Here is a 26,849-nt window from a genome sequence, read left to right on the forward strand (position 1 = left end):
AAACTTGCTCATTTTGTCATTTTTGTGCTGTTTTCAAGGAACTAAAACAGAAAGAAAGACCACAGGTGCAAGAAAGGCCAGGAGGATTAAGGAGGAACTGATGAATTATCAAGTTACACACACTAACACCTGAGGCTGTGATTCAGTGAAGCCCTCACTAAAGGGACACTGATCTCCCCACTGGAAAAGGGAAGCTCATTTGGGCTATAAAGAAAGAAAGGGCCAGGAATTTAAAATAAAGGAATCAAAATAAAATAAAATAATAATATAATAAAAATAAAATATTTAAAATAAAAGGAGAATGGAAGGAAATGAAATGAGTGGCTTGGTGGCACACCTTCCTCTTGCTGGCTGCAATGAGAGTGGGAAAAGGGAAGGGAAAGGAAAGGAAAGGCAATTTCAAGGAAAGAAAAGGCAATTTCAAGGAAAGGAAATTTCAAGGAAAGAAAAGGCAATTTCAAGGAAAGAAAAGGAAAGGAAATTTCAAGGAAATTTCAAGGAAAGGAAAGGAAATTTCAAGGAAAGGCAATATCAAGGAAAGGAAAGGAAATTTCAAGGAAAGGCAATATCAAGGAAATTTCAAGGAAAGGAAAGGAAGTTTCAAGGAAAGGAAATTTCAAGGAAAGGAAAGGAAAGGCAATTTCAAGGAAAGCAAATTTCAAGGAAAGGAAAGGAAATTTCAAGGAAAGGAAAAGAAATTTCAAGGAAAGGCAACATCAAGGAAAGGAAAGGAAATTTCAAGGAAAGAAAAGACAATTTCAAGGAAAGGAAAAGCAGTATCAAGGAAAGGCAATATCAAGGAAAGGAAAGGAAATTTCAAGGAAAGGAAAGGGAAAGGAAAAGGGAAAGCTTGTGGCACACCTTTCTCTTGCTGGCTGCAATGAGAGTGGGAAAAGGGAAAGGGGAAAAGAGGAAGGAAAGGAAAGGCAATTTCAAGGAAAGGAAATTTCAAGGCAAGGGAATTTCAAGGAAAGGCAATTTCAAGGAAAGGAAAGGCAATTTCAAGGAAATTTCAAGGAAAGGAAAGGCAATTTCAAGGAAAGGGAATTTCAAGGAAAGGAAAGGAAATTTCAAGGAAGTTTCAAGGAAAGGGAATTTCAAGGAAAGGCAATTTCAAGGAAATTTCAAGGAAAGGGAAGGGAAAGGAAAGGGAAAGCTTGTGGCCCACCTTTCTCTTGCTGGCTGCAATGAGAGTGGGAAAAGGGAAAGGGGAAAAGAGAAAGGAAAGGAAAGGAAATTTCAAGGAAAGGCAATATCAAGGAAAGGAAAGGAAATTTCAAGGAAAGGCAATATCAAGGAAAGGAAAGGAAATTTCAAGGAAAGGCAATATCAAGGAAATTTCAAGGAAAGGAAAGGCAATTTCAAGGAAAGGAAAGGCAATTTCAAGGAAAGGAAATTTCAAGGAAAGGAAATTTCAAGGAAAAGAAAGGCAATTTCAAGGAAAGGAAAGGCAATTTCAAGGAAAAACAATATCAAGGAAAGGAAAGGAAATTTCAAGGAAAGAAAAGACAATTTCAAGGAAAGGAAAAGCAATATCAAGGAAAGGCAGTATCAAGGAAATTTGAAGGAAATTTCAAGGAAAGGAAAGGAAAAGGGAAAGCTTGTGGCACACCTTTCTCTTGCTGGCTGCGATGAGAGTGGGAAAAGGGAAAGGGGAAAAGAGGAAGGAAAGGAAAGGAAATTTCAAGGCAAGGAAAGGAAATTTCAAGGAAAAGAAAGGAAAAGGGCAAGCTTGTGGCCCACCTTTCTCTTGCTGGCTGCAATGAGAGTGGGGAAAAGAGGAAGGAAAGGAAAGGCAATTTCAAGGAAAGGCAATATCAAGGAAAGGCAAGGCAATTTCAAGGAAAGGCAATTTCAAGGAAAGGCAAGGAAATTTCAAGGAAAGGAAAGGGAATTTCAAGGAAAGGGAATTTCAAGGAAAGGAAGTTTCAAGGAAAGGAAATTTCAAGGAAAGGCAAGGAAATTTCAAGGAAGTTTCAAGGAAAGGCAATTTCAAGGAAAGGAAAGGCAATTTCAAGGAAATTTCAAGGAAAGGAAAGGGAAAGGAAAAGGGAAAGCTTGTGGCACACCTTTCTCTTGCTGGCTGCAATGAGAGTGGGAAAAGGGAAAGGGGAAAAGAGGAAGGAAAGGAAAGGCAATTTCAAGGAAAGGAAAGGAAATTTCAAGGCAAGGGAATTTCAAAGAAAGGCAATTTCAAGGAAAGGAAAGGCAATTTCAAGGAAAGAAAAGGAAATTTCAAGGAAAGGAAAGGGAAAGGGAAAGCTGGTGGCCCACCTTTCTCTTGCTGGCTGCGATGAGAGTGGGAAAAGGGAAAGGGGAAGGAAAGGAAAGGAAATTTCAAGGAAAAGAAATTTCAAGGAAAGGAAAGGAAAGGCAATTTCAAGGAAAGGAAATTTCAAGGAAAGGAAAGGAAAGGCAATTTCAAGGCAATTTCAAGGAAAAGGGCAAGCCTGTGGCCCACCTTTCTCTTGCTGGCTGCGATGAGAGCAGGCAGCCAGCGGCTCTCCCTGGTGTCCATCAGCAGGAACACCACGTCGTGGCCCTCGATGAGCTCCTCCAGCTGCGCCACGTCCCTCTGAGCCTGGGCCATGGTGACCTCGGAGAAGTTCACTGGGTGGCCTGGCATGGGGATGCTCATGTTGTAACCCTCAGAGCTCTAGAGAGAGGCAGAGAGAAAAGCAGCAGGTCAGAGGTGACCTTGTGGTGAAACAGGTGTAAAATGCAGCACAGAGCAGAGGATGAATCCAATCCCCCTGGCAGAATGGCAGCTCTGCTCCCTGCACCTCTCTGTGGGACAGGGCTGGGCACTGAGGCACAGTGCTGGGGCTTCTCACTCTGGATTTAAAAAATCCAGGTGTAAAATCCTGCACAGAGCAGAGGGCAGGTGCAATCCCCCTGGCAGAATGGCAGCTCTGCTCCCTGCACCTCTCTGTGGTGCAGGGCTGGGCACTGAGGCACAGTGCTGGGCTTTCTCATTCTGGATTTAGAAAATCCAGGTGTAAAATGCAGCACAGAGCAGAGGATGTGTCCAATCCCCCTGGCAGAATGGCAGCTCTGCTCCCTGCACCTCTCTGTAGGGCAGGGCTGGGCACTGAGGCACAGTGCTGGGCTTTCTCACTCTGGATTTAAAAAATCCAGGTGTAAAATGCAGCACAGAGCAGAGGATGAGTGCAATCCCCCCTGGCAGAATGGCAGCTCTGCTCCCTGCACCTCTCTGTGGGGCAGGGCTGGGCACTGAGGCACAGTGCTGGGACTTCTCACTCTGGATTTAAAAAATCCAGGTGTAAAATGCAGCACAGAGCAGAGGATGTGTCCAATCCCCCCTGGCAGAATGGCAGCTCTGCTCCCTGCACCTCTCTGTGGGGCAGGGCTGGGCACTGAGGCACAGTGCTGGGGCTTCCCACTCTGGATTTAAAAAATCCAGGTGTAAAATGCAGCACAGAGCAGAGGATGAGTGCAACCCCCCTGGCAGAATGGCAGCTCTGCTCCCTGCACCTCTCTGTGGTGCAGGGCTGGGCACTGAGGCACAGTGCTGGGCTTTCTCACTCTGGATTTAAAAAATCCAGGTGTAAAATGCAGCACAGAGCAGAGGATGTGTCCAATCCCCCTGGCAGAATGGCAGCTCTGCTCCCTGCACCTCTCTGTGGGGCAGGGCTGGGCACTGAGGCACAGTGCTGGGCTTTCTCACTCTGGATTTAAAAAATCCAGGTGTAAAATCCTGCACAGAGCAGAGGATGTGTCCAATCCCCCTGGCAGAATGGCAGCTCCGCTCCCTGCACCTCTCTGTGGGGCAGGGCTGGGCACTGAGGCACAGTGCTGGGGCTTCTCACTCTGGATTTAGGCAGAAGAGACTCCAAGTCTTAGCAGGCTTAGTAAATCACTGCAAGAACAGAGTGGAACTGCTCCTGATGCCAGGGTTACAAACAGCACCCCAAAGCCAAGCAGCCACATTTTCACATGATTATGATCAAACTTGAGTCCTGATTCTCTTTCCAGCCCCTTCCCACACGATTTTTACAGGCTGCAGTTTGTATTTCTGCTGCTAAATCCTCAGTCACAGCCATGTGCAGCATCACACCCACTGCTCCTTCTTTGCAGTTCCTCAGGACAAGAACAGCCTTGGATGATTTCCCTGTAATTCCCCAGCCATGTGGGAGCCTGAGACAGCCAAAAGCACTTCTGAGACTTTGTCACTGCAGAGCTGGAGGCTTGCACTGAGCAGAGGCTCCTATGGCAGAAACATCTCCCTCTTCCAGCCCCTAACTAGGGCAGGACACACTGAGAGCAAATATTGTGCCAAAGAAGCATCTACACAATGCATGGACAATGCAAACAATTCATTCACTCCTTTGGAAATGTGTCAGCACAAGCTGCCAGCCATCTGCTGGAAGGGAAGGGAAGGGAAAGGAAGGAAAGGATGGAGCCCTCATTTATGTTACAGAAGAACAAGCCTTGCCAAAGCCTCCCTGCTTGGCACTGCAGGAAAAATTAAAAACCAAAAAGCAAAAACTGGATGAACCAAGCATAAAATTCCATGGGAAGAGAGGAGAGGAAGGTTGGTGGAATGTGCTTTTGACACAGACCAATTAATTACCAGCACAACTCATAAATCCAGGTGAATCAAATGACCAGAAGGGTGAAAACACAGAAATAACATACAGAAATAACAAACATACATAAATAACACACAGAAATAACACACAGAAATCTCCCTGAGGATAAAAAGAACCAGGCCCATCCAGCAGCTTGGAGAAATGGCTGTGGGTAACATCCTGTAAAAAAGGATCCACCTCTTTTCACCCTCTGTACCATCACCACAGGCATCAGGAAATTTTTGGGCGGGCTTTAATTTCAGTGCCATTATATCCTCCAAAATTCCTGGTAGGAATACAGAACTTAATCCATGCTGTGTCTGAGTAAAGTATTCATGGATCACCCATCAAGCCTGTGCTGCTCAAGTGCTGATTGATTAGACCAGCTCAACTCACACTGCTGGGGACTCAAGAGGGCAATTTTTTTCTTTCATAAATTCAAAGAAATAAGCTGGAATTAACTGCACCACAAAATGGTCAATGTGGTTTGTAAATACTAAAATCCTGCCAGAATTCCAAGAAAAGCTCCATTGTAGCTGTAGGAATACAGATAAGCCTGGCAGCTCCAACACTTTTATTTGCCCCTCAAAACAAAGCCAGCAGTCACCAGCCAAAGTGGCTGAGGTGCATTTGGCAGCCCAAAAATGGCAAAAAGAGCTCAAAGGGCACATTGGCATTATTTTAAGGAGGAGTAAATGCCACATATATCCCCAAAGAAAGATCTTGCTCGTTTCACAGAGTCCCAAAATCTCAGGAATCTAAGAAAAGTTCTAAAATGCCTCCAAATTATCCAAAATATTTAGTTAGCATCTCATAAAATGTTAGAATGACATTTAAAAAAGGGGACTCTATGTCGTTCTCTTTGCTTGCTGTTAAAAACTAAGCTATAGCTTCTAATATAGAAAATCAATTTAGAGAAGATTGCAAATTTGGGGTCTGAAACATAATAGGAAATCTCAAAAATACATTTATTTCTTCCCTCAGGACCTGCTCCCAGAGTAGACATTTAATATGTCTGACCTGGCATTACTCAAAGGACATCTTAGATAGGAAAAAAAATTCACCTCACTCTCAACAAGCTCCAAAATGACTTCATGATCCTTAATTATATTTCATTACTACAAATATTTACTGTCTCCCTGTTCTTCTAAAGCTCTTCTGAGCCTTGTGATGTTTGCATTTTTGTAATGGAGTTTCTCCCACACTTTTCATGTAAATAATGATTGTTTTGCACTCCTTCTGGAGGAGGAGAGAATGGATGGACTGTTGGTTTGACCAGCGTGGTTGGAGAGGTGGCAATTTCATCCCCCAATCCATGATCACTTGTGGAATTCTATAAATATTGAGGTCCAGAAATAAAGGAGCTTTTTTTGCCTTGGACATCTCAGCGTGTGAGTGGTGTTCATTTCGTGTCATATTGTGACAATTTACCTCAATAAAGTCACCAGGAACAGAAATTTGAAGTAAAATATTTTAGTAACTAACAAATACTTCAGTAACCAACTGAAATACTTTAGTAACCAACTATTATATTTCAGTAACCAACTATTATATTTCAGTAACCAACTATAATATTTCAAAACACCTGCATGGTGTTTTTAACGTTTAACTACTACAAATTGGAGTAGCAATTTAAAGTCACTTTTTTTTAATTTTTATTTATTTCCCCCAGTGATAGAACATGAAAATAATGATTTTACCACTCCTGGGAAGATTTTCTGCAGCCTTTCTGCTGCTGCCAGAGCCTTGGGCTTGCCCCCACTCAGGCAATCCTCGAACTCGTAGAGCGGCTGCCGCACGGGGTTGGAGTAGGAGATCTTTGCATTGTCCACAAAAGTGATTTTCCTCACCCCCCAGCCCTAAAGGAGAACAAAAGTTCATAAAGATAAGTACAACAGCCTTGGGAAATGGTTTTTGAGTAATGCCACTCAAAACCAAATGGTTTTGAGTAATGCCACTCAACTCAACGTTGAGTTTTGTTCACTTTTTTGAAGCTACAAAAGTTTTTGCAGTTTTTTGAAGTGCCTGAGATAAGGGAACAGAAAATTTGGTTGCTAAATATATATATATAATAAATATATAAATTTTATATAAATAAATATATATAAATGATTTGCTAAATATAGCATTTAACAGAAACCCCTCAAACCCTGCTGAATTCAGTGGAAAGGGGTGAACATCCCTGAAAGGAATCCTCAGCACAGTTATTTCAAGTGCTTCACTGTGAATTTGCTCTTTGTAGCTTGTTCATTTTTCCAGAATTTCCTTTTTTAAAATAAATTCAAAATATTCTGCCAAGGTTCCCTTCCTATTTCACGTCAGCAGAACTTCAGTTATTTATTTCCATTAGGTACAGATCTCACCTATTCCTGCAATTTAGAATATTACTGATGTGCATTCAGAACTTCAGTTATTTATTTCCATTAGGTACAGATCTCACCTATTCCTGCAATTTAGAATATTACTGATGTGCATTCAGAACTTCAGTTATTTATTTCCATTAGGTACAGTTCTCACCCATTCCTGCAATTTAGAATATTACTGATGTGTACTCTAATGCAGAGAATGCAATTTGTCTCTGATGTGTCACAGCAGCTGGACAAAAGAAATAAAGAAATACAGGTTTTATGAGAAGCAGGATGTTCTTTGTGAGGTTTTACCATCAAGGTCCTTGCAACACTGCAGCCCAGGGTGCCAGCTCCCAGCAGCAGACACTTGGCAGCCACAATCTTCTCCAAATCCAGAGTAGGCACCAACCTCCAGCACATCAACTTCAAATTCAGATCCACGGATGACTCTGCCAACCTGTGCCATGGAATAAATAACAATAACATCCAAACCCTCCTCTGCTTCTCCAACAAAGGAATCACTGGTATTTCAGCTGAATTAGGTAATTTTGAACATTTGTTTTAAAGGAGAGAAAGAATTCAGCAGTAGAATACATAGGTAATATGAAAAACAAACAGACAAGGGCTTCTGAAAAAGTAACGATCCAAAAATAACATTTTAGTAATAAAATTGTCGCTATAGGACACAAAAGAACACACGCTCACACCGTTCTCAAGGTGAAAGAGAAAAAAGGGCCGTTTATTTTCTGACTCCAACATTTATAGTTTTCCAAAAGTGACAGTGGATTGGAGGGTGACAGTGGCACCTCTCCAATGCCACTGGTTAAACCAACAGTCCATCAACTCTCTCCTCCTCCATAAAGGAATGCAAAACAATCAGTTATTTACAGAAAGTGTGTGAGAAAATTCACTACAAGAATGTCAACATCAGAAGGCTTAGAAAATCTTAAAAACCCAGGGTGACATAAAATTGATGCAAGTATGAAAATAAAAATGGTGTCTCAGCCAAGATTCCTGTTAAGACAGATAATTTGTCCATAAATCTTTGTTTCTTTTTTAAACTACCAGGTTTCCTGTATCCAGTTACACCTGCCCTTAACTTGAAATACTCCACTTGTGCCCTAAAGCATGTGGGCCCTTCTTTGTGCAAGTCTGAGAAAGAAAATGAAGTAGGGAATCTGTGTTCAAGCAAGGGGCAGATTTTTCTATCCATCAGAGCCCAGGGTGTTAAAGCTTTCACCAAGCTCAGATTCACCAAGCTCACCACCACAGCTCTCAGATTCCTGCAGGTTTCATTCCTTCACACATCATAAATAAAATCTTTTCAGCATCCAGACAATTCTTTGTCCAACAAGGATTTAAATGGTAATTGTCAAGGCTGGCATTTCACCAACACCTCTTTGGGAAGCACTTAGATAATTTATACAAGTAAAGAAGGTCAAGAAACCTAAAGAATTAAGAAGTCTGAGATGAACTTTATTGAATATCTGTGAAGACTGAGAATTTCCACAAATGCTGGAGACAGAAATGGCTTTGCTTGATGGGCTGAACCTGAACCATCAGACCAAGAAGTTTTTCCAGGGCAAGGACACAGATGCAGACACTCTGTTACCTCATTCTTTTCAATCCATTGCCCAAACAGAATGATAAAAATGATGAAAGTCACATTTCCTGAGCTCCTTCCTGGCCCACTCTGACACACCCCAAAGGATGAACTTTCCCCCATGCTCATTTTCATGAACACCCTGCAGGTTATGGAATCCAATGAAATCCACAGCCTGCAACACTCTGACCTACACTGCACTCAGTTTTAAATAAATGCATTCAGAATTCCCAACTAGAGTCCAAAATTGCCAAGATTTCTGCTGCAGGCAGTGCAGTGCTCTGTGAAGGTCCTTACCTCCCAAAGAAAGGCCAAACAATATCCAGTGGATGTTTTACTGCATATTCTTCCCTATTTCACATTTCAACTTGCTATGGCTTAAACCCAAGTAAAGAAAACTGTGGGAATTCAAAAGATAAAAAACCAAACCTTTTTGGATCCATGCATTCACTGAGATTCACCATCCTTGGTCCCATGCTTCCCTTTTGGTTCTTCTCCCATCCGACAGCTTTTGGACAATCTGTTTGAAATATTTAAAACACACAAAAAGAAAAAAAAAAAAAAGAGAAAGAAAAACCCTCAAACAAAACAACAAAAACAAAACCAAAAATAGGAAAGAAAAAGGAAAGAAAGAATGAAAACAAGAAATTTTTTTGGCCTTAACCCTGTTGGAAAAAACCCTTATTTTAAACCTGCCAGTAAATAACCTGAATTTTAACAACCTGCTATAGGAATTGTGCTGTTGACATCATCTGAAAGTTCCTGGAGAATTTCTTTGCTCTCAGGTGTCCCCTGTGCTGCTTTTGCCTGTTCAGCTTCAAACCCAGCACAGAGCTGGCATCATTCCCCCTCAGATCTTTAATGCCAAGCTCAGTAAATTCATAATTCAGGCAATTTTGCCAATTTTAGTCATCATTTCATAGTCCCTACACCCCACCTGCAAATTCAGTGGAGAATTATGTATCTTAATTATATAGAATTAAATAATTTGCAATAATGACATCTGAAGCATTCAGAACCTTTTTGCCTGAGGTAGAGAAATTTGGTGATGCTGTCCTGTACTTAGAAATTAAAACTGAGATTATGTTTTAATATTTTAAGTTTACTGCTTTAAAATATACCTGGATGTGTCACTATGGGATTAAAGGAACAGCTCCATTCTGGGGCAGGGTTTTATTATTTTAGAAATTATTTTAGAAATTTAGAAATTTTATTATTTTAGAAATTTTATTAATTTAGAAATTTTATTATTTTAGAAATTATTTTAGAAATTATTTTAGAAATTCTCCAGAAATTTTGCATCTCATAAATTCACTATCACTTTTTTCCTACCTGAGGGACTGTATACAAATTCAACAAGAAAAAACGAGACAAACTGCTGTTTTATTGTATTTTCTAGGCCACCGGCAAGACTTTTCTTAGTTTTCAATTAGCAACACAATTACAGGAGGAAAAAAATTTAAGAGAGAATATTCTCTCTTCTTTCTTTGTTGAAAAAAGAACCATTTCCTTTAGAGATATTTAACAGAAATTCAAACAACTTAAAATCCATTTGAAACAACTTAGCATCAGTAACAATTTTGTAGCACTAATTTATTTTGCCATGTCAGCAGTGATGAAGAAGAAAAGAAAAAAGGGGGAAAAATGTTTTTACTGGCTTACCTGGGCCCAGGGGTGCCTCTGGCAGTTTGATTTCAAAGATGATGCTGTGGCTGATGTCCCTGACCCCTTGCATGGTCCTGTCTCTGAAGCAGAGCACCTCAAGCCTCTGCAGAGCACTGCCCCTGCCAGCCAAATAAAGGAGAAATAGAGACACACATGCAACTTCTTTCATAGAAAAGAGAATTCTTTTAGCACCATTTCACACAGGTTTAGTCCTTTGCAGGGTCTGAATGAGCCTTTTTTGTCTTATCATGTACAGAACGAGAACTAATTCCTGAAGTGTCAGAAATGACTGGTTTGGTGGGACACAGCTCCAAAGCAATGCCACTGCCAGCCTGACCTTGCATTTATCCAGCACTGGCCAAACTGCAGCTTTAGAGGAATAAAAAGCAGAAAAGCACCAGAGCACACATCAGGTGACATGCTGGGACTCTGCTGCAGCACCAACATCCTCTGACTTCTCAATAGATATAATTTTTCCTCCTTATGCTTCAAACACCCACATAAAACATAAGAATTTTAGTGCCTAAACCCTTCTTAACCCCAAGATTGTGTAAATGTAACACTCAAAACTATGGAAGTGCAACCCAATTACAGTTTTGCTGCAGCAACCCAAACTCATTTGATAATTTAAATCCTTTTTTTCAACACCCAGAGTGTAACTGTGTCTTCTCTTCCCATCTTCTCCCCAACAAAAAAAAATTCAAGTGGTACAAGGAGAAAACCTATTAAAATCTGATTTTTAAAGTGCAAGTCTGCTATTATTTGAAACGAATTAATTCTTTAAATTCACAGAGTATTTGGAACAAGATTTGACACAGCTGGAGGGTACTGGCAGGGTGTGAGGCTGGCACTTCCAGGTAAATGCATCCATTTTAGGATTATAGGAATTTGTGACTGACAGAAGTAAAAACCAGAATCATGCACAAAATCAGAATCACTCCAAGTGAATACCAAGGCAAAAACCAAAATCTCAGGTGGGTGATATGAGTGAAACACCATGGAGCAAATGATCTCATTTAATATCCACCAATAATAATCCTTGTGGGAAAGAATAAAATAGGTACCATTTGTGGGCTGCCAGGATCAGGAAGTTTCTCAGTGGCCATCCTGGATACTGGGATAAATTACAAGGATCATAAACTCCAACTGTTACCTGCAAATCAAATTGTTCAATTGAGAACTCCTCCATCACAGTCATGAAAGGTTATGTGGCATTTTTAAATAAAACTTCTGGACAGGGCAGGCCTACAGACACATTTTGCATATTTATAAATATTTAATCCATGGTCACAGCAGGTTTTCCTCAAGCTTTTGCCACAGCTTTGAGATTTCTTCAGTTTGGCCTCTTCAGGGACGCTGGATGTTCACTGCAGGAAATGCATTTTCTTTACTTTAAAAACACAATTAGGATGGAAGCCCAGCAACTGAAGCCTTGCTCCCAACCCAAAATCCTGCACTGAGTTTGGGATGGTCAAAAAGTGACAGGGCACAGGCCAGCAAGAGAACAAATCAAAGGGAAAACAGCACAAAAATCACTTTACAGCCACCCTCAGGACACAACCACTGTGCCCAGCTCAGCATTAGAGCCTCAAACCAATCACAGATAAAACATTTAATTCTATAAAATGATATAAAATTCTCATTACCTTTTCTGCTTGGTCTTGAAAGAAGCCATCCCACTTTTTCAGCAGGGATATCATGACAGAATTATCATGATATTTGATTAAAAAATAAGGCAGGGCTGTCACCCCCTCCTCCTGGCAGAGGTCATCATAGGCTTTCTGCAGGGCTTGGATCTGAAAGTGCAAACACAACTGAACCAACAGTTCTAACAATTCTGCACTGTAATATGAAAGAAACTAAAATTTGTTTAATTTTTTTCCTAAAAAAATAAAAAATAACTTCCTTTTCTTGTCTAAACACACATTTTATTAATAATTTCGTAATTTTAATGAGTTGGCTCACTCAGGGGATGCCCCTTTATAAAGGTTTTTAAATGAGTTTCAAAAGCAAAGCTGTATCCATAAATACATTTTAATTTTCATTTTTATATACAGATTAACATATATATCTCAAAAAGAAATATAAAGTATATAGCTTAGCATAATCACCTCTTCAGGGACTGTTTGCCATATGTGCACCTAAACTGAGATAATTTAAACAATCCTGGAACAAAAGGTAAACAAAAAACCAACATGGAAATAAAAAAATGTGAAGTTTTTAAAAGAAATCAGAGCCTCCAATTCATTCAGGATGTGGTGACAAAAATATTGAGTTTTAAAGCACACAGGAGTTCTCAGTATGGCAGAACTCACAATCTTTAGGATTTTGAGTACCTGGTTTAGTGAGAACCTGTCCCCAAGACATTCAGGCTTCTGAGTGATCTCAATCCCATCAGGGAAGCAGAGAGCAGGGTAGCAAAACCAGTAATAGAAATGATACTTCTTTAAATCCTAGGGAAAAAAAGAAAAAAAGAAAAATAAAATTAGGTAATAAAGAAAAAGCAGTCCCTCCATATCAAAATAAATGATATAATACTAATTAAAATTAATGGTTTATGATTTTATCCATGGGAACACAGGGATCTTTTTCTCACAATGATTTTAGAAAATCATAAAAATACTAAAAGGCTTCCATTCTCTGTATATGTTTTAATTTAAGATTTAAACAGACAAGGTGTGTACAATCCTTCAGGCTTTGCTAGCTGGAGCATTTAGCAAAGTTTTCAATTAATTAAACATGAAACAGCTGCTCTATTCTACTGATATCTGTAAGGCCATCAGGTAATCTTATACATTTGTAGAAAATAACAGAAAAATAAATTAATGCAGCATTATTATGAATAGAAAATATATGAATATTCCTAAAAAGAAACTACTTCACTACTCCCACTACAAGTAGGGGACACAAATTATCTGTACTCACTGCAAATGTCAGCAGCAGGAACCTGTTCAGGAGCATTGGGTTCTCCAGGGCAGCTCCAGATTTGATTGATTCCCAGATCTGCCATGGATTGTGGAGACAAGGAGGAAGAAAAAGGCCAGAGAAACACCAAGAGAACATGAGAACAGCTGCAAAGATCTGTCATTCTTCCAGCTACCTTTAAAGTTTGGAGAGAAACATTCACTGACTTTTTTTTAAACTGAATTTCTTCGTACAATTATCTGTGTTAAAAGGATTTTAAAGGTCAGACAACAGGGAATTACAAGGCCACAGGAATGCAAAAAATTCGTAGTTTGGAATGAAGATATGCATGAAAACTTTGTTACTCAAGGTAATTAATTAAAGGAATCAAGGACAGGTCAAAGTAAAGCACCTTAAATTTGACTTTCCCCTCTCCCCAGGCCATGACACTGAATTAACTGCTGACAGTGCAGGCAGACCAGCCCCTCTCACCCATCTTTTTCTTGCTTTATCTCAGGATTCTCGCTGCTGTGCTGCTTCCCCATCTCTCTATCACACAGATAAACTGCAGTAATCTGAGGTTTAAACCAGGCACTGCTGGTTTTCAGGTATGAACACAAATTTTAAATATGTGCTCTACAGAATTTAAGTCCCTGGCAGCTCCAAGAGCATGGTAGAGTTTAAAATGTGATGGAGTTCTCATGTAGAATTAGTTATCATTAATTAAATTAGGCTCTGCTCTTTTGTAGAGAACAGTGAAAAGCAAACACCAAACTCTTCCTTCCAGATTAAGGCAAATCCTGAGGCTGCTCAGGACTGGGGTACCTCCAAATTTGGGGCAGAGTGTGAAGCACTTGAAGGGCTAGAAGGGATTTGGAAACACTCTGTGATTTGATTTGAAATCTCACCTCATTTGCTTCCTTGTCCAGAAGTGCTTTCTTATCACAGGATTTGAAAGTCTCAAAAGTGTTGGTGTTGTACAACGTTCCAAAAGCAGGGCAGCAACGTGCTGGTATTGAAGCATTCCTGGGAAAAAGAGGGAAAACTCTGGGAATTAACACAGTCACCAGCAGCAGTATCTATCTTATGGTGTTAACTTCAATTATGACATGAGGCACAGCAACAAAATTAATATAAATTAAAGTAATAAATTAATTTCATTTATAATATCTATATATTAATAGAAATATTATATATAAAATATATAATTTTACATATCAATAGAAATATATATAAATATAATATATATAATACTATATATACTACTCTATATATAATATGATATTATCTTATATATAATATATAATATACAATATATATTATAATATAGGTTATATATTATACATAATATTATATATATTATATATTTTATATAATATATATTATATATTATATAATGTACATAATATTATATATAAATGCTATACATAATAATATATAATTTTACATATTAATAGAAGTATTATATATAAATATATAATTTTAATATATTAATATAAGGATTATATATATAAAATATATAATACTATGTATGATATTATTTTATATATATAATAGATATCATTATATACATTATATAATATATATTATATATAATATTCTGTTATATATTTTATATAACATATATAACATATCTAATATCATATGTAAAAATATATAATTTTAAAATATTAATTAATTTATCTTTATGAGCATGGATTGATGGAATAACAACCAGTGCAAGCACACATCTCCATCATGGCTTCAAAACCACATCTGGCATCTGTGTTCTCTCCAAGCAGAGTGACACTAAATCAGGAATTGAAGCTTTTAAATTCTGTTTAAACTGAATCTACCTGTGACAAATGGGATTTGCACTGGGAAAAACTAATTTATGCTGAACTTAGGTGCCAGTGTTGTACTCACATAAAGAGTGAGTTAAAATTTGACAGCAACACATCCCAAAGGAAACCCAGACCACACAAAAGATTGAGCAGCTTCTATAGTTTGTAACATCACCAGCTGGAGAAGCTGCTCTTTGCAATCAGTATTTTATTTTTGAGATAAATGAGGTAAAACCCTACAATATTCCCTTCATTTACACATCTGATTGATTTCCTTGCCTCCTTTCCATTGCTCTCAAAACTTGGTATTTTCCCAGTCATAACAGATGAACACTTTGGAAGAGATTACAGTGTAACAACCAGGGATTGTAAAAACTACTTGAAATCCTAATTAAGCTATAAGGGAAGAAGTCAAATGACTAAAAAATTCTCCCTAATGCAAAAAGATGGGGAAATGGGAAAAAATGGTATTTTATATAAACATACATGCAGAAAGAGAGAGACTCTGAGAAATCAGAATATTTTAAATCCAGCCAAAAGGAGTTAATTTTTTGTGACTCAAAGCAGTCCCTCCACTGCTATAAAGTTCATTATTTATTATTTATTCAGGAAAATTGCCTTTTCTGACCTTAAAATGTACTAATACACGACAAAGACCATTGAAAATTGGTTTAGAAAGGATGGGGACTGTAAGAACAAAAACCTTTGGTAAAAAGGTTATTTATTTATTTTCATGTAGAGTTGTTGATTCTCATGCAGAGTTACTTACTCTGCCATTGAATTATTGATTCTCATGTAGAGTTATTTATTCTCATGTAGAGTTATTGATTTTCATGTAGAGTTGTTGATTCTCATGCAGACTTATTTATTCTCACATAGAATTACTTATTCTCATATAGAATTATTGATTTTCATGTAGAGTTGTTGATTCTCATGCAGACTTATTTATTCTCATGTAGAATTATTGATTCTCATGTAGATTTATTGATTTTCATGTAGAGTTGTTGATTCTCATGCAGAGTTATTTATTCTCACGTAGAATTACTTATTCTCATGTAGAGTTATTTATTCTCACATAGAGTTATCTATTCTCATGTAGAATTATTTATTCTCACATAGAGTTATCTATTCTCATGTAGAGTTATTTATTCTCATGTAGAATTATTGATTCTCATGTACAGTTATTTATCCTCAAGTAGAATTACTTATTCTCATGTAGAGTTATTTATTCTCACACAGAGTTTCTCTAACTAATATATCAATTTCATGCCAGGAAAGTGCCTCCACACACAAATGAAGGCAAACCCCAGGCTGTACTTACATATCAAAGGCACTAAACTCCAGTGTCAAGCGAGCTGGCAAACCCAAAGGATCACCTGGACAAAAAAAGCAGCAACAAAGCTCCTTTTAAACCAAAACATTGGGGTTATTTCCCTTTTTTGTTGATATAAATGACAATGAAACATACAAAACTCCCAGCCACTCTTTGCAGTGTTTCAGAAGCATCTGAAACGTGCCAGAGGAGCAGAATAGGCTGAGAGGAGCATCAGGAGAGGCCAGAATTGGCAGGGCCCGGTGGAACTGGCAGGGCCCGGTGGAATTGGCAGAGCCCGGTGGAACTGGCAGGGCCCGGTGGAATTGGCAGGGCCCGGTGGAACTGGCAGGGCCCGGTGGAACTGGCAGGGCCCGGTGGAATTGGCAGGGCCCGGTGGAACTGGCAGGGCCCGGGGCTCGGTGGGTGCTCACCGTTGTAGTAGTAGCCCTTGATGAGCTTGGGGGTCTCGTCCAGCCGGTACTGGTTGAGTTTTCTCTGGGTCAGCTCGTGCCAGAAGCCCGCGTCCAGCGCGCTGCTGAACGGAGCGAACTGCAGCGGCACCGAACCGAACCGGCCCGGCCCGGCACGGCCCGGGGCTGCTGCGGCCATGGCCCGGCGGGAAAGGCGGCCCTGCGAACAGAGACACAGCCGGGATGGGTACCGGGACACCGGCACCGGGACGGACACACAGGAATGGGACCGGACACGGACACAGCGGGCCCGGCCCGGCACGGCCCGGGGCTGCTGCGGCCATGGCCCAGCGGCGGGAACGCGGCCCTGCGAACAGAGACACAGCCGGGATGGGCACCGGGACCGGACACACGGGAACGGGACCGAACACGGACACAGCGGGGCCAGCCCGGCCCGGCACGGCCCGGGGCTGCTGCGGCCATGGCCCGGCGGGAGCGCGGCCCTGCGAACAGAGACACAGTCGGGATGGGCACCGGGACACCGGCACCGGGACAGGGACACGGGAACGGGACTGAACACGGACACAGCGGGGCCAGCCCGGCCCGGCACGGCACGGGGCTGCTGCGGCCATGGCCCGGCGGGAGCGCGGCCCTGAGAACAGAGACACAGCCGGGATGGGCACCGGGATACCGGCACCGGGACCGGACACGGCACGGACACACAGGAACGGCACCGGACACAGACACAGCGGGGCCAGCCCGGCACGGCCCGGGGCTGCTGCGGCCATGGCCCGGCGGGAACGCGGCCCTGCGAACAGAGACACAGCCGGGATGGGCACCGGGACACCGGGACCGAGACAGGGACATGGACACGGGAACGGGATCGGCACAGCCACACGAGAACGGGACCGGGCACAGCGGGCACGGCCCGGGGCTGCTGCGGCCATGGCCCGGCGGCGGGAGAGCGGCCCTGTGAAGAGACACAGCCGGGATGGGCACCGGGACACCGGCACCGGGACCGGACACGGCACAGCCACACGGGAACGGGACTGAACACGGGAACGGCACAGCCACACGGGAATGGCACCGGGACCGGACACGGCACGGACACACGGGAACGGACACGGACATGGCCATGGCACTGTCCCCGTACACGGACACGGTAACAGCCCAGCCACACGGTACCGGGACCGGCACCGGCCCCGCACAGCAACACGGACTGACAGAGAACCTACACGGCACCGGGCGCGGACCCGAACATGGGCACGGGACCAGCCCCGCACATTGACATGGGACCAACCCCGCACAGCCACACGGCACTGACAGAGGCCCTACACGGCACCGGGACCGAACATGGACATGGCACCATCCCCGCACCCTGACACGGCCCCGGCCCGGCACGGGGCAGCCCCCGCCTCGTGTACGCCTGAGTGCAGCATGGGCGTACCCCTCACCAGAGCCGGTGAGGCCCGGGCACACCGACCGCGGGCTGCAAAGGGCAGGGCGGGGACGGGGCCGGGACTGTGACCCCGCGGGGGCAGTGCCAAGGACGGAGCCGTGGGCGGTGCCAGTGCCGGTACCGGTGCCAGTGCCGGTGCCGGTGCCGGCAGGACCCGCCCGCCCCATCCCCGCTCGCCCTTACCGGCTGCGCCGCTCGCTCCGCACTTCCGGCATGCCCGGCCGGCGCACAGCGGTGATGTTACCGCAGCGTGAGGCGGGCGGGCGGCGCGGGCTGATGGCGTGCGAGCCACGGTGGGCAGGCCGGTCCTGGTCCCCATCCTCATCCTCATCCCCATCCCCGTCCCCATCCCGATCCCCATCCCGGTCCCGGTCCCGGCGGGCTGCGGCGGTGCCCGCCCGCCCTCTGTGGCATCCCCCGCCTCGGGCCAGCCGGCGGGCCCGTGTCCCGCAGCGCTCGGGGCCGTCCGTGTGTCCAATGCCGTCCGTGTGTCCGCCGCCGTGTGCTGCTCCTACTTCCCCGGCACGCAGCAGAGCCCTCAGAAAATGCAATAATTTCATTGAATTCCATTTTAGATGGTGGGAAAATGCCTGCTCCTGTTTCCTCTGCTGTCCGCGGCGGAATTCCCGGCTGGCCGCGGCATCCCGGGCTCGCTCCTGCCCCGCCAGGTGTCCCTGCTGACCCACGGAGCGCTCCGAGAGCAGACCGTGCTGAAAACCAGCGCGCCTCAACCCCAGCGCTTCTTTGTCGGAGATACATAGTATAATACTGGCTTTTCGCAAGTGTTAAAATGGATTTTGTACGTGTGGTGGTAAAGTAACTTTGTTATAAAGATCCGGGTTTTATTTCTGTTGGTAAATAAAGTCAGTGAAATAGCTGATATAAGTGTGCTTAAAAAACCTGCTTGGATGTGATAACATCCAATGGACACCTGTACAGATCTGCCAAGTGTCAGCAACCTCTGAAGAAAATATGAACCATATTTTGGACCAAAACTCTGGAGAGTTATGGACCGAAGCCCGTAACTAGAGTGAAATAGGGGTCTCCTCGAGCCAGGTCTCATAAGCTCTCGGAGATCTGTTTCACACCCAAGATAACTCAGCTGCCTTGGAAGGCATAAAATCAGCAGGATGGCTTCTGTGGTAGTGTTGGAAACAAAATGTTTTAATAAAAGGCAAAATAACCAAACTCTTTACAGAGAAAAACCAGGTGCAAGAGGTCCTTGCCCCTGGTAAAACACCTCACAAAAGCCATTCGTTTCTTTGTTCTCTCCTTTTTCTGGTAAATTGCTCTTGAGACTTTTTGGCTCCTGTTCAATTGGCCGTCCTTAACTTGAGGTGAAGTCCCTCGGGTCCTATGAGGTGGGTTTTTCACTAATTGAGGAAAGAAACTCCTGAGCTTATTTCCTTTTTGAGGAGACAATGGACAGTTTTGTCACTCCGTCAGCAGAGGGCACATTCCTGCACTGGAGGTGATAAGAATGGACCAAAACCACAACCAAGGAGTGCCCACGTTCTAAAAAGGTGGAACTGAGGAGGAGCCCTGCTAAAGAGTTCTTGGGACATGTAAATTAGTTTGGGGGAAAGTTTACTATGGGGGAAAGTTTACAAAGAATTGTTTGTGAATATGTAACAGGCTGATGCAATAGAAATGGTAAATAAAGGGTGTTTCCAAAATAGTGGGTGTGCTCTTGGCTGAGTGACATAATAGCCTTTGCTCCACGCTCCTTTTGTCCTTTATTAAACTTTTTAAATTTTCACATGTGAAAAATGCATATTTTATGATTGGCTTTTCGCAGATATTAAAATGAATATTATATGTGTTGTGTTAGAAAGTTATGCTGTATTAATTTTCTTAAGTAGTGTGTTAAATATAGTTTTAGGTTATAACATAATGTTAAAACAGCAACTATGCTGTGTAAGATACTTTCTTTAAAGAGAGGAATGAGGTAGTCCCACTGAGATAGCAGCCACAGGACATCTAAATCTTTCAGAGAAAAAGAATTTATTGCTCCATTATCAGAAGAAACTAAGTTCTTCCCACCTTGCTCAGCCCTGAAGACACTGGTTAGGACTGGGAGGAAGAAGCTGACACTGCCCAGATAGAATCCTGTGTTTGAATGGAATTTATGCATCATGAATGAGATGCATGAATATGCAACAGGTTATTGTTTTTAAGGGTTAATCCTCCGTTAATGTGGGTCCTTTTTTGGGCTTATTTTGCCCAGAAAATAGGTACCCAGACATCCATAACTCTTTATTTCTATTGTCTCATATTGTCCTAAATCCAAATTGTCCAAAATGTTTATCACTCTAATTATATTGCTATTTTTATAACCATTTTATTCCTATTAAACTTTTAAAATGTTAGAAACAAGTGGTTGGCGTTTTCCACACACAGGAGAGTGAACGTGTTTTTCACAAGAAATCCCCAGACTCTCCTTGTGTTCTCTGAAGCTCCGTGTCCTCTGACCTTGGCTCTCAACTGGAAAATGCTGAAAGCATTTTCCAGGAAACCACACCTGAAATATTCTCTTGAGCCTTGCCCCACCTTGGTGTGAGGTTTCTCCATTTCTTACCGTAATTTGCTTTCCTCTGCTTCCCTCACATCCAGAGCCACTGGAACTGCCTGCTCAGTGAAATAAACTCAAAAATTTTCTTAGGTACTTGCTATTTAAAATAGGTACTGTCCCATTTCCCTGTTTATTGTTATGTAATAGCTATAAAATTGGTTATCACAAATCCCCTGTCTTTGCTGTTAACACAGGTACACAAAGATCATGGGTAAAATGGCTTGAGATTAAAACAAATGTGTTCAGGCAGCTTTATTTTCCTGGGTTTAGCTGTTTAAATGTTCTTTATTTTTACCAAAGGTTTTTGTTGTTACAGTCACCATCATTTTTAGACCAATTTTCAATGATCTTGCTGAGGTTTTGTCATGTATTAGTACATTTTAAGGTCAGAAAAGGCAATTTTCATGAGCAACAGGACAGATTTCTTGATAACTCTCAGCAGCCCTTGGGTAAATGTGTTTTTCAGCACTAATAACTGTGGCTGACTTTTATTTCCTCAGGGATCATGTAAATTACCATCCATTTTGGCCAGAATTGCTGTTGCAAATCAGAATACAAAAAAAAACCCAAACAATTTAATGGCTGTGAACCTCAGCAATTGTTTGTGGAAGAACCTTTTGAACACATGTTTAGAGCATGTGTTTCAAAAGGTTCTGTTCTCTACTCCAAAAAGGTGCATTTCACTACTTGTGCAGGTGTTCCTCCTGCAGTGAAAAAGTTGTCTGAATTCTGCAATGAATTTTGTTGCTTTTATGTTCTCTCTCTGCATTTTGCCTTATTTCTCCTAGATTTAAGTTTACTAATTGCGGTTTTTCCTGAGTGCAACTTGAAACCAAAGTCAATTAATCTCTGAATCTTGCATGATACACTGATATAGCCTGGATTCAGGTTTATTCCTTTAGCACATTTCCCCAGTGTATTAAAATGCAGATATATTAGGGCTTCATTTAATATTGAATCCTTTAAATACAACTAAGGAACTGTTCAGAATGTGGGAAGTTCAGCAGCATAACAAAAGGAATGAGATTTTGAAATTTGTAACATCAAAGCCAGCCCAGCTTTCAGTTGTGCTTCAACATCTTCTTGGTCTCTTTTCCAATACCAAATATTAAATTATTGTGTTTTTCTGCCGAAATATTTCAGCAAGATTTATGAAATACAATTAAATATAAAGGGTAGAAAAGGTAAACATATTTCATGTATAATCAACTATATTCTGCAAGTCTAGAAACAGCAGCACACCCTTCTGGAGCAGATGGTGACAGTATATTGAGCATGAAAACTCTTTTGGGACATAAAAAATCTACTTTTTTCCAGCAAAGTTAATGTACAGTTAATATAAGCATGATATCAAAGAGATACAGTAGGATACACACTAAAACTTGACATTTGATTAAAAGTTTGTGGTTTGGAGGAAGCTATAAATAAATAGGGGAGTTTTTTTAAACAGTTGCAAGTTTCTTCGACTGTGCAAAGTACCTCCACTTGCAAATCTCACTTCACAAGCAATGTGTTTAATGGAGTAAGTTGAAAGAGAAAAATGTTTTTGGCCAAGGACAGAAATGTGGTTTCTGTAGCTGAATAATTTATAATCACTGAAGAGGCTGATTTGTGTCTCCATTTCTGTGATGGAAGTGGTGGTCTCAAGTGGTGAAAGGCTGACAACAGTGTAACAGTTCATGTACTGACCTTGAGGTTTTCAGATTCTTGACCTGAAAGAAGTTGCTCTTCAAATGTGTTAAAACTATGAAATGCACATTTCCCACTGGTACTACCACTTCTTTACAGATTACAGTTTGCCAAAGTCTTTCACTGTACCCATCCCTTGGAACCGGAACATTTTGCTTGGTCAAACTCCTGAGCTGCACTTGAGCTCCAAAACCCCAGACCAGCATCAATGAATGTGAAGGATCTTTTTAAAAGTCTTCTTGAAATTGTGGTTGCAGAGAGGATAGAGGAACGGGTTTAAGGTGGAGTTGATGTAGCCCAGCCATATGGTGAACCTGTGCAGTTCTGAGAGCTGTTTGTGGTCGTGGAACGTTATCACCATGAAGAGCACGAAGTAGGGGATCCAGCAGAGCATGAAGGCTGCCATGATCACCCCCAGCTGCCTGGCTGCCTTCCTCTCCCTATTCCCGTGCCAGTGGATGCTCCTGGAGTGCCTGTGCAGGGTGTGCCAGGTTTTCCTCAGGAATGTCATTCCCTTGGAGTCCCTGCGCTCTGTCCTTCCCTGAGGACAGCGGGCTCCTCTGGGGCTGGGCTCAGCCCGTGGGGCCACCTCAGTGAAGGTGTGGTTGTCTGATGCCCCGCTGGAGTCACTGTCCTGGCAGCCAGGCTGCTCCTGATTCCCAGGTTTTTTCGTGGCACACTCCCCCCTCTTCCCTGCTTTATCCAAGCCAGGCTCGGGCTTGGCTGTGGTGAGAGAGAAACAGCTCCACTTCAGGACCTTCCCGTTACTCAGGCCCTTTGAAGCCCCGTCAGGATGGCTGAAATTAAGCTCTGCCTCCACTTTTTTGGGCTCTGGGGAGCTTTGCTTGTCTGCAGTGGGGGTGTTCCCACCTAAGACTTGCTCCTGGAGGCAAATATTTTTCTCATCCTTCATCTTGGCCTGAGGAGTGGTGTTTTTTTCCATGGAGGACCAGTAGGAGCCATTGCTGAGCTCTCGGTGCTGGCAGTGCTTTCGAACAGCCCTGAAGATTCTGCAGTAGAACCACAGCATCAGCAGCGAGGGCAGGTAGAAGTTGAGAATGGCCGCCAGCACTTTGAACCAGGTGACCTCGAAGAACTCCGTCTCACACTTGTTCTCCTCCACCGTCCTGTTCCCGTTGTTGGCAAAGACGTGCCAGCCCAGGATGGGGATGAGCCAGGTGAAGGAGAGCAGCCAGACCCCCAGGATGAGCAGCGAGGCCCTCATCTTGGTGCGGTACTTGAGGTACCGGAGCGGCTGCTGCACCGAGCGCCACCGGTCCATGCACAGGATGAAGAGGTTGAAAATGGAGGCCGTGCTGGCCACGTAATCCATGGAGAGCCAGAACAAGCAGGCTGCCAGCCCCAGGGGCCACTGGGGGCTCAGCAGGTCCACGATGTTGAGGGGCATGACGGCCGCCCCCACGATCAGGTCGGCGATGGAGAGGCTCACGATGTATAAATTGCCCACGGTCTGCAGCTTCTTCTCTGTCCTCACGGCACACAGCACCAGGATGTTCATGACAATGGTGATCAGGGAGATGCTTCCCAGGAACAGGCCTAGGAGGGCTCGGGGAGCGTTGCTGGAGGCCTCTGTTGTGTTGTTGGACATCTTTTTGGTGAGGGAGAAGCAGAGCGGGCGTCCAGGCCTTGGACGTTCAGTCATGGTTTGCACTCCTGCGTGAAAACGTGTTGGGTTGCTTGGGGATTTTTATTTCCAGAGCTAGAGAAAAGAAAAGAAAAAAAACCCTACTCAGTCACTGTAATAATAAGATAATAAAGCTAATTTGTGCCTCAGCTTAGCACTGTCCCTTTTAGGGCTTTCCTAAATAACAAATTTTTAAGACAGTTGACATGTTGAGTTTGCTGGGTCCCTAGGATGAGGTGAGAGATGAGGAATCTGATTCCATGTTCTCAGAAGGCTAATTTATTATCATATGTTATTTATAATATATTAAAGAAGTGCTATACTAAAACTATACTAAAGAATGGAGAAAGGATACAGACAGAAGGCCACAAAGAATGGTGATGAAAACTTGTGACTCCTCTCCAGAGTCTGACACAGCTGGCAGTGATTGGTCATTAAGTAAAAACAATTCACATGAAACCAGTCAAACAATGACCAGTTGGTAAACAATCTCCAAACCACATTCCAAAGCAGCAAAACAGGGAGAAGCAAATGAGATAATATTGTTTTTCTTTTTCTCTGAGGCTTCTCAGCTTCCCAGGAGAAAAATCCTGGCAAAGGGATTTTTCAGAAAATATGACAGTGACATTTACATACAGGTAATTTGTGTTTTAGGAAACCCCACTAACCAATCCCAAACAGTTTTCATAGAGCTTCGTCTATTTCAGATCCCACAATCTGAAGAAGAAATTTAATTCCTCACATTTTAATTCATCATATCTCATTAAACAGCTGATCGTGAACCATAACATAAACTCCATATTGGCAAACCAATTTAAAATGTGCTAGTAAAAAGCAATATTAACATATTTTATACTGAATAATTTACACAAGCCAGTGCTTATTTACAGCCTCCAACAGTTTGAGAATCCAGCAGCTGGCAGTCAGTAGGCAGTCGTTCCAATTATAGGTAATGAGTAATCTCTTCCTACACAATTTAGGCTCACACAGATTTCAAACATTTAAAGATGCCAGGCCTATTCTAGATTAAATGCAAAATATTAGGATTTTTCAGGATTAATAAGCATCTTCTGCTTCCCAACTGCTAACTTCATGTATTGATCCACAGGGCAGGATTGATTAATGATATTTTATATCTTGGAGCAAATGATAACTGACCAAATTCTGCCTCCTGTCCATTGATGAAAAATGTCTGTGAGGGTGAAACACATTCTGTGCCATTTCATAGCTTGTCTGAGTTTATGTTCTGGTAAATCTCTTAAAGCAATAAGGAAGGAAATTGAGACTGTGCATATATTTGCTCAAAGTATTTACACAACTAGCATTGAGGTATGCATGGGATTTCTCACCCTCATAACTCCAAACATGGCCAGAGCAACACAATGCAACAGATTGTTCAATAATCAGCATTTCCTACTGAAACTCAGTGATGCAATACTTCATTTAACTTTATCCTTTTTATTCCAGTAATCAGGGTTTAAGCTCAAATGATTTATGCTGCCTTATGAGAGGTCAAATTCCTTCTTGCCTGGGCTTTACTCACAGGTGGGTGTTGGGAGAGGAGCTGTGTCACTTGTGCCAGCAGCATCCATAGGCAGAGGAGTCAGGGGAGTGCTGTGATCCTGGATCCTTCAGGCTCTGCCAGGACAATTCCTCTGTGGCAGCTGCTCACAGCTCACAGAGCCCTCATCTCCTGAGAATGAGCACAAAAACGATTCCATGGATGTTGAGAACAGAAACTGCTCTATGGATGTTGAAGACAGAAATTATTCCATGGATGTTGAGGATAGAAATGACGATGTTGAGGATAGAAATGACTCCATGGATGCGGAGGGCAGAAATGACTCCATGGATGTTCAGGACAGAAATGACTCCATGGATGTTGAGGACAGAAATTATTCCATGGATGTTGAGGACAGAAATGACTCCATGGATGTTGAGGACAGAAACTGCTCCATGGATGTTCGGGACAGAAATGACTCCATGGATGTTTGCGACAGAAATGACTCCATGGATGTTGGGGACAGAAACTGCTCCATGGATGTTTGCGACAGAAATGACTCCATGGATGTTGGGGACAGAAACTGCTCCATGGATGTTTGCGACAGAAATGACTCCATGGATGTTGGGGACAGAAACTGCTCCATGGATGTTTGGGACAGAAACTGCACCATGGATGCTGAGGACAGGAATGACTCCATGGATGTTGGGGACAGAAATTATTCCATGGATGTTGAGGATAGGAATGACTCCACGGATGCTGAGTACAGGAATGATTCCATGGATGCTAAAGACAGAAATGACTCCATGAGTGTTGAGGACAGAAATTATTCCATGGATGCTGAGGACAGAAATGACTCCATGGATGCTGAGGACAGGACTGGCTCCATGGATGCTGTGGACAGGAATGGCTCCATGGATGCTGAGGACAGGAATGGCTCCATGGATGCTGAGGACAGGAATGATTCTATGGATGTTAAGGACAGGAATGGCTCCATGGATGCTGAGGACAGGAATGGCTCCATGGATGCTGAGGACAGAAATGACTCTATGGATGCTGAGGACAGGAATGGCTCCATGGATGCTGAGGACAGGAATGGCTCCATGGATGCTGAGGACAGGAATGGCTCCATGCAAGTTAAACCAGCCTGTCTGGGAAGTGGTCACATCCCAGTCTGTGTCTCTGTCTCCAGCTCTCCAGATGTTTTTAAGTGCAGGGGCATGGCCAAGGCAAGGAGCTGATGTAAGAAGCTGGAATGACTGATCTTCACCCCCATGTACTTCCATTTAAATTTATGGCAAAATAAAGGGAGAAAAGGCAGCT

At 42.7% G+C, this 26,849-nt stretch overlaps 2 protein-coding genes across 2 annotated transcripts in view; both read right to left on the reverse strand.

Moving 5' to 3' along the window:
- The window catches only part of ATG7 (autophagy related 7), a 102,386-nt gene extending 83,756 nt beyond the window's left edge, over positions 1–18,630 (reverse strand). The window contains exons 1-14 of the mRNA XM_077184793.1: positions 18,303–18,630; positions 17,275–17,312; positions 16,682–16,841; positions 16,257–16,311; positions 14,021–14,138; positions 13,134–13,211; positions 12,545–12,661; positions 11,855–12,004; positions 11,273–11,361; positions 10,206–10,327; positions 8,973–9,063; positions 7,253–7,397; positions 6,293–6,451; positions 2,462–2,656 (exon numbers count right to left, since the gene is read on the reverse strand). Of these exons, the coding sequence (XP_077040908.1) occupies positions 2,462–2,656; positions 6,293–6,451; positions 7,253–7,397; positions 8,973–9,063; positions 10,206–10,327; positions 11,273–11,361; positions 11,855–12,004; positions 12,545–12,661; positions 13,134–13,211; positions 14,021–14,138; positions 16,257–16,311; positions 16,682–16,841; positions 17,275–17,312; positions 18,303–18,480 (1,695 nt within the window). The 5' untranslated portion in view covers positions 18,481–18,630. The remainder of the gene's footprint in view (positions 1–2,461; positions 2,657–6,292; positions 6,452–7,252; positions 7,398–8,972; positions 9,064–10,205; positions 10,328–11,272; positions 11,362–11,854; positions 12,005–12,544; positions 12,662–13,133; positions 13,212–14,020; positions 14,139–16,256; positions 16,312–16,681; positions 16,842–17,274; positions 17,313–18,302) is intronic.
- A 2,282-nt stretch (positions 18,631–20,912) lies between these two features.
- On the reverse strand, positions 20,913–25,763 carry HRH1 (histamine receptor H1). Its single transcript, XM_077184506.1, has 2 exons — positions 25,569–25,763; positions 20,913–24,100 (listed from the first exon to the last, which is right to left on the reverse strand). Exon 2 carries the CDS (start codon positions 24,041–24,043, stop codon positions 22,586–22,588), a length of 1,458 nt encoding a protein of 485 aa, XP_077040621.1. The 5' UTR covers positions 24,044–24,100; positions 25,569–25,763; the 3' UTR covers positions 20,913–22,585.
- Between the last annotated feature and the right edge of the window lie 1,086 nt (positions 25,764–26,849).

This window comes from Agelaius phoeniceus, chromosome 11, assembly GCF_051311805.1.
Source record: "Agelaius phoeniceus isolate bAgePho1 chromosome 11, bAgePho1.hap1, whole genome shotgun sequence".
In the NCBI taxonomy this organism is placed as follows: Eukaryota; Metazoa; Chordata; class Aves; order Passeriformes; family Icteridae; genus Agelaius; species Agelaius phoeniceus.

What these genes read in the sequence shown, in the direction of transcription:
- HRH1 (XM_077184506.1), bottom strand. Translation starts at nt 24,043, where the DNA reads ATGACTGAACGTCCAAGGCCTGGACGCCCGCTCTGCTTCTCCCTCACC.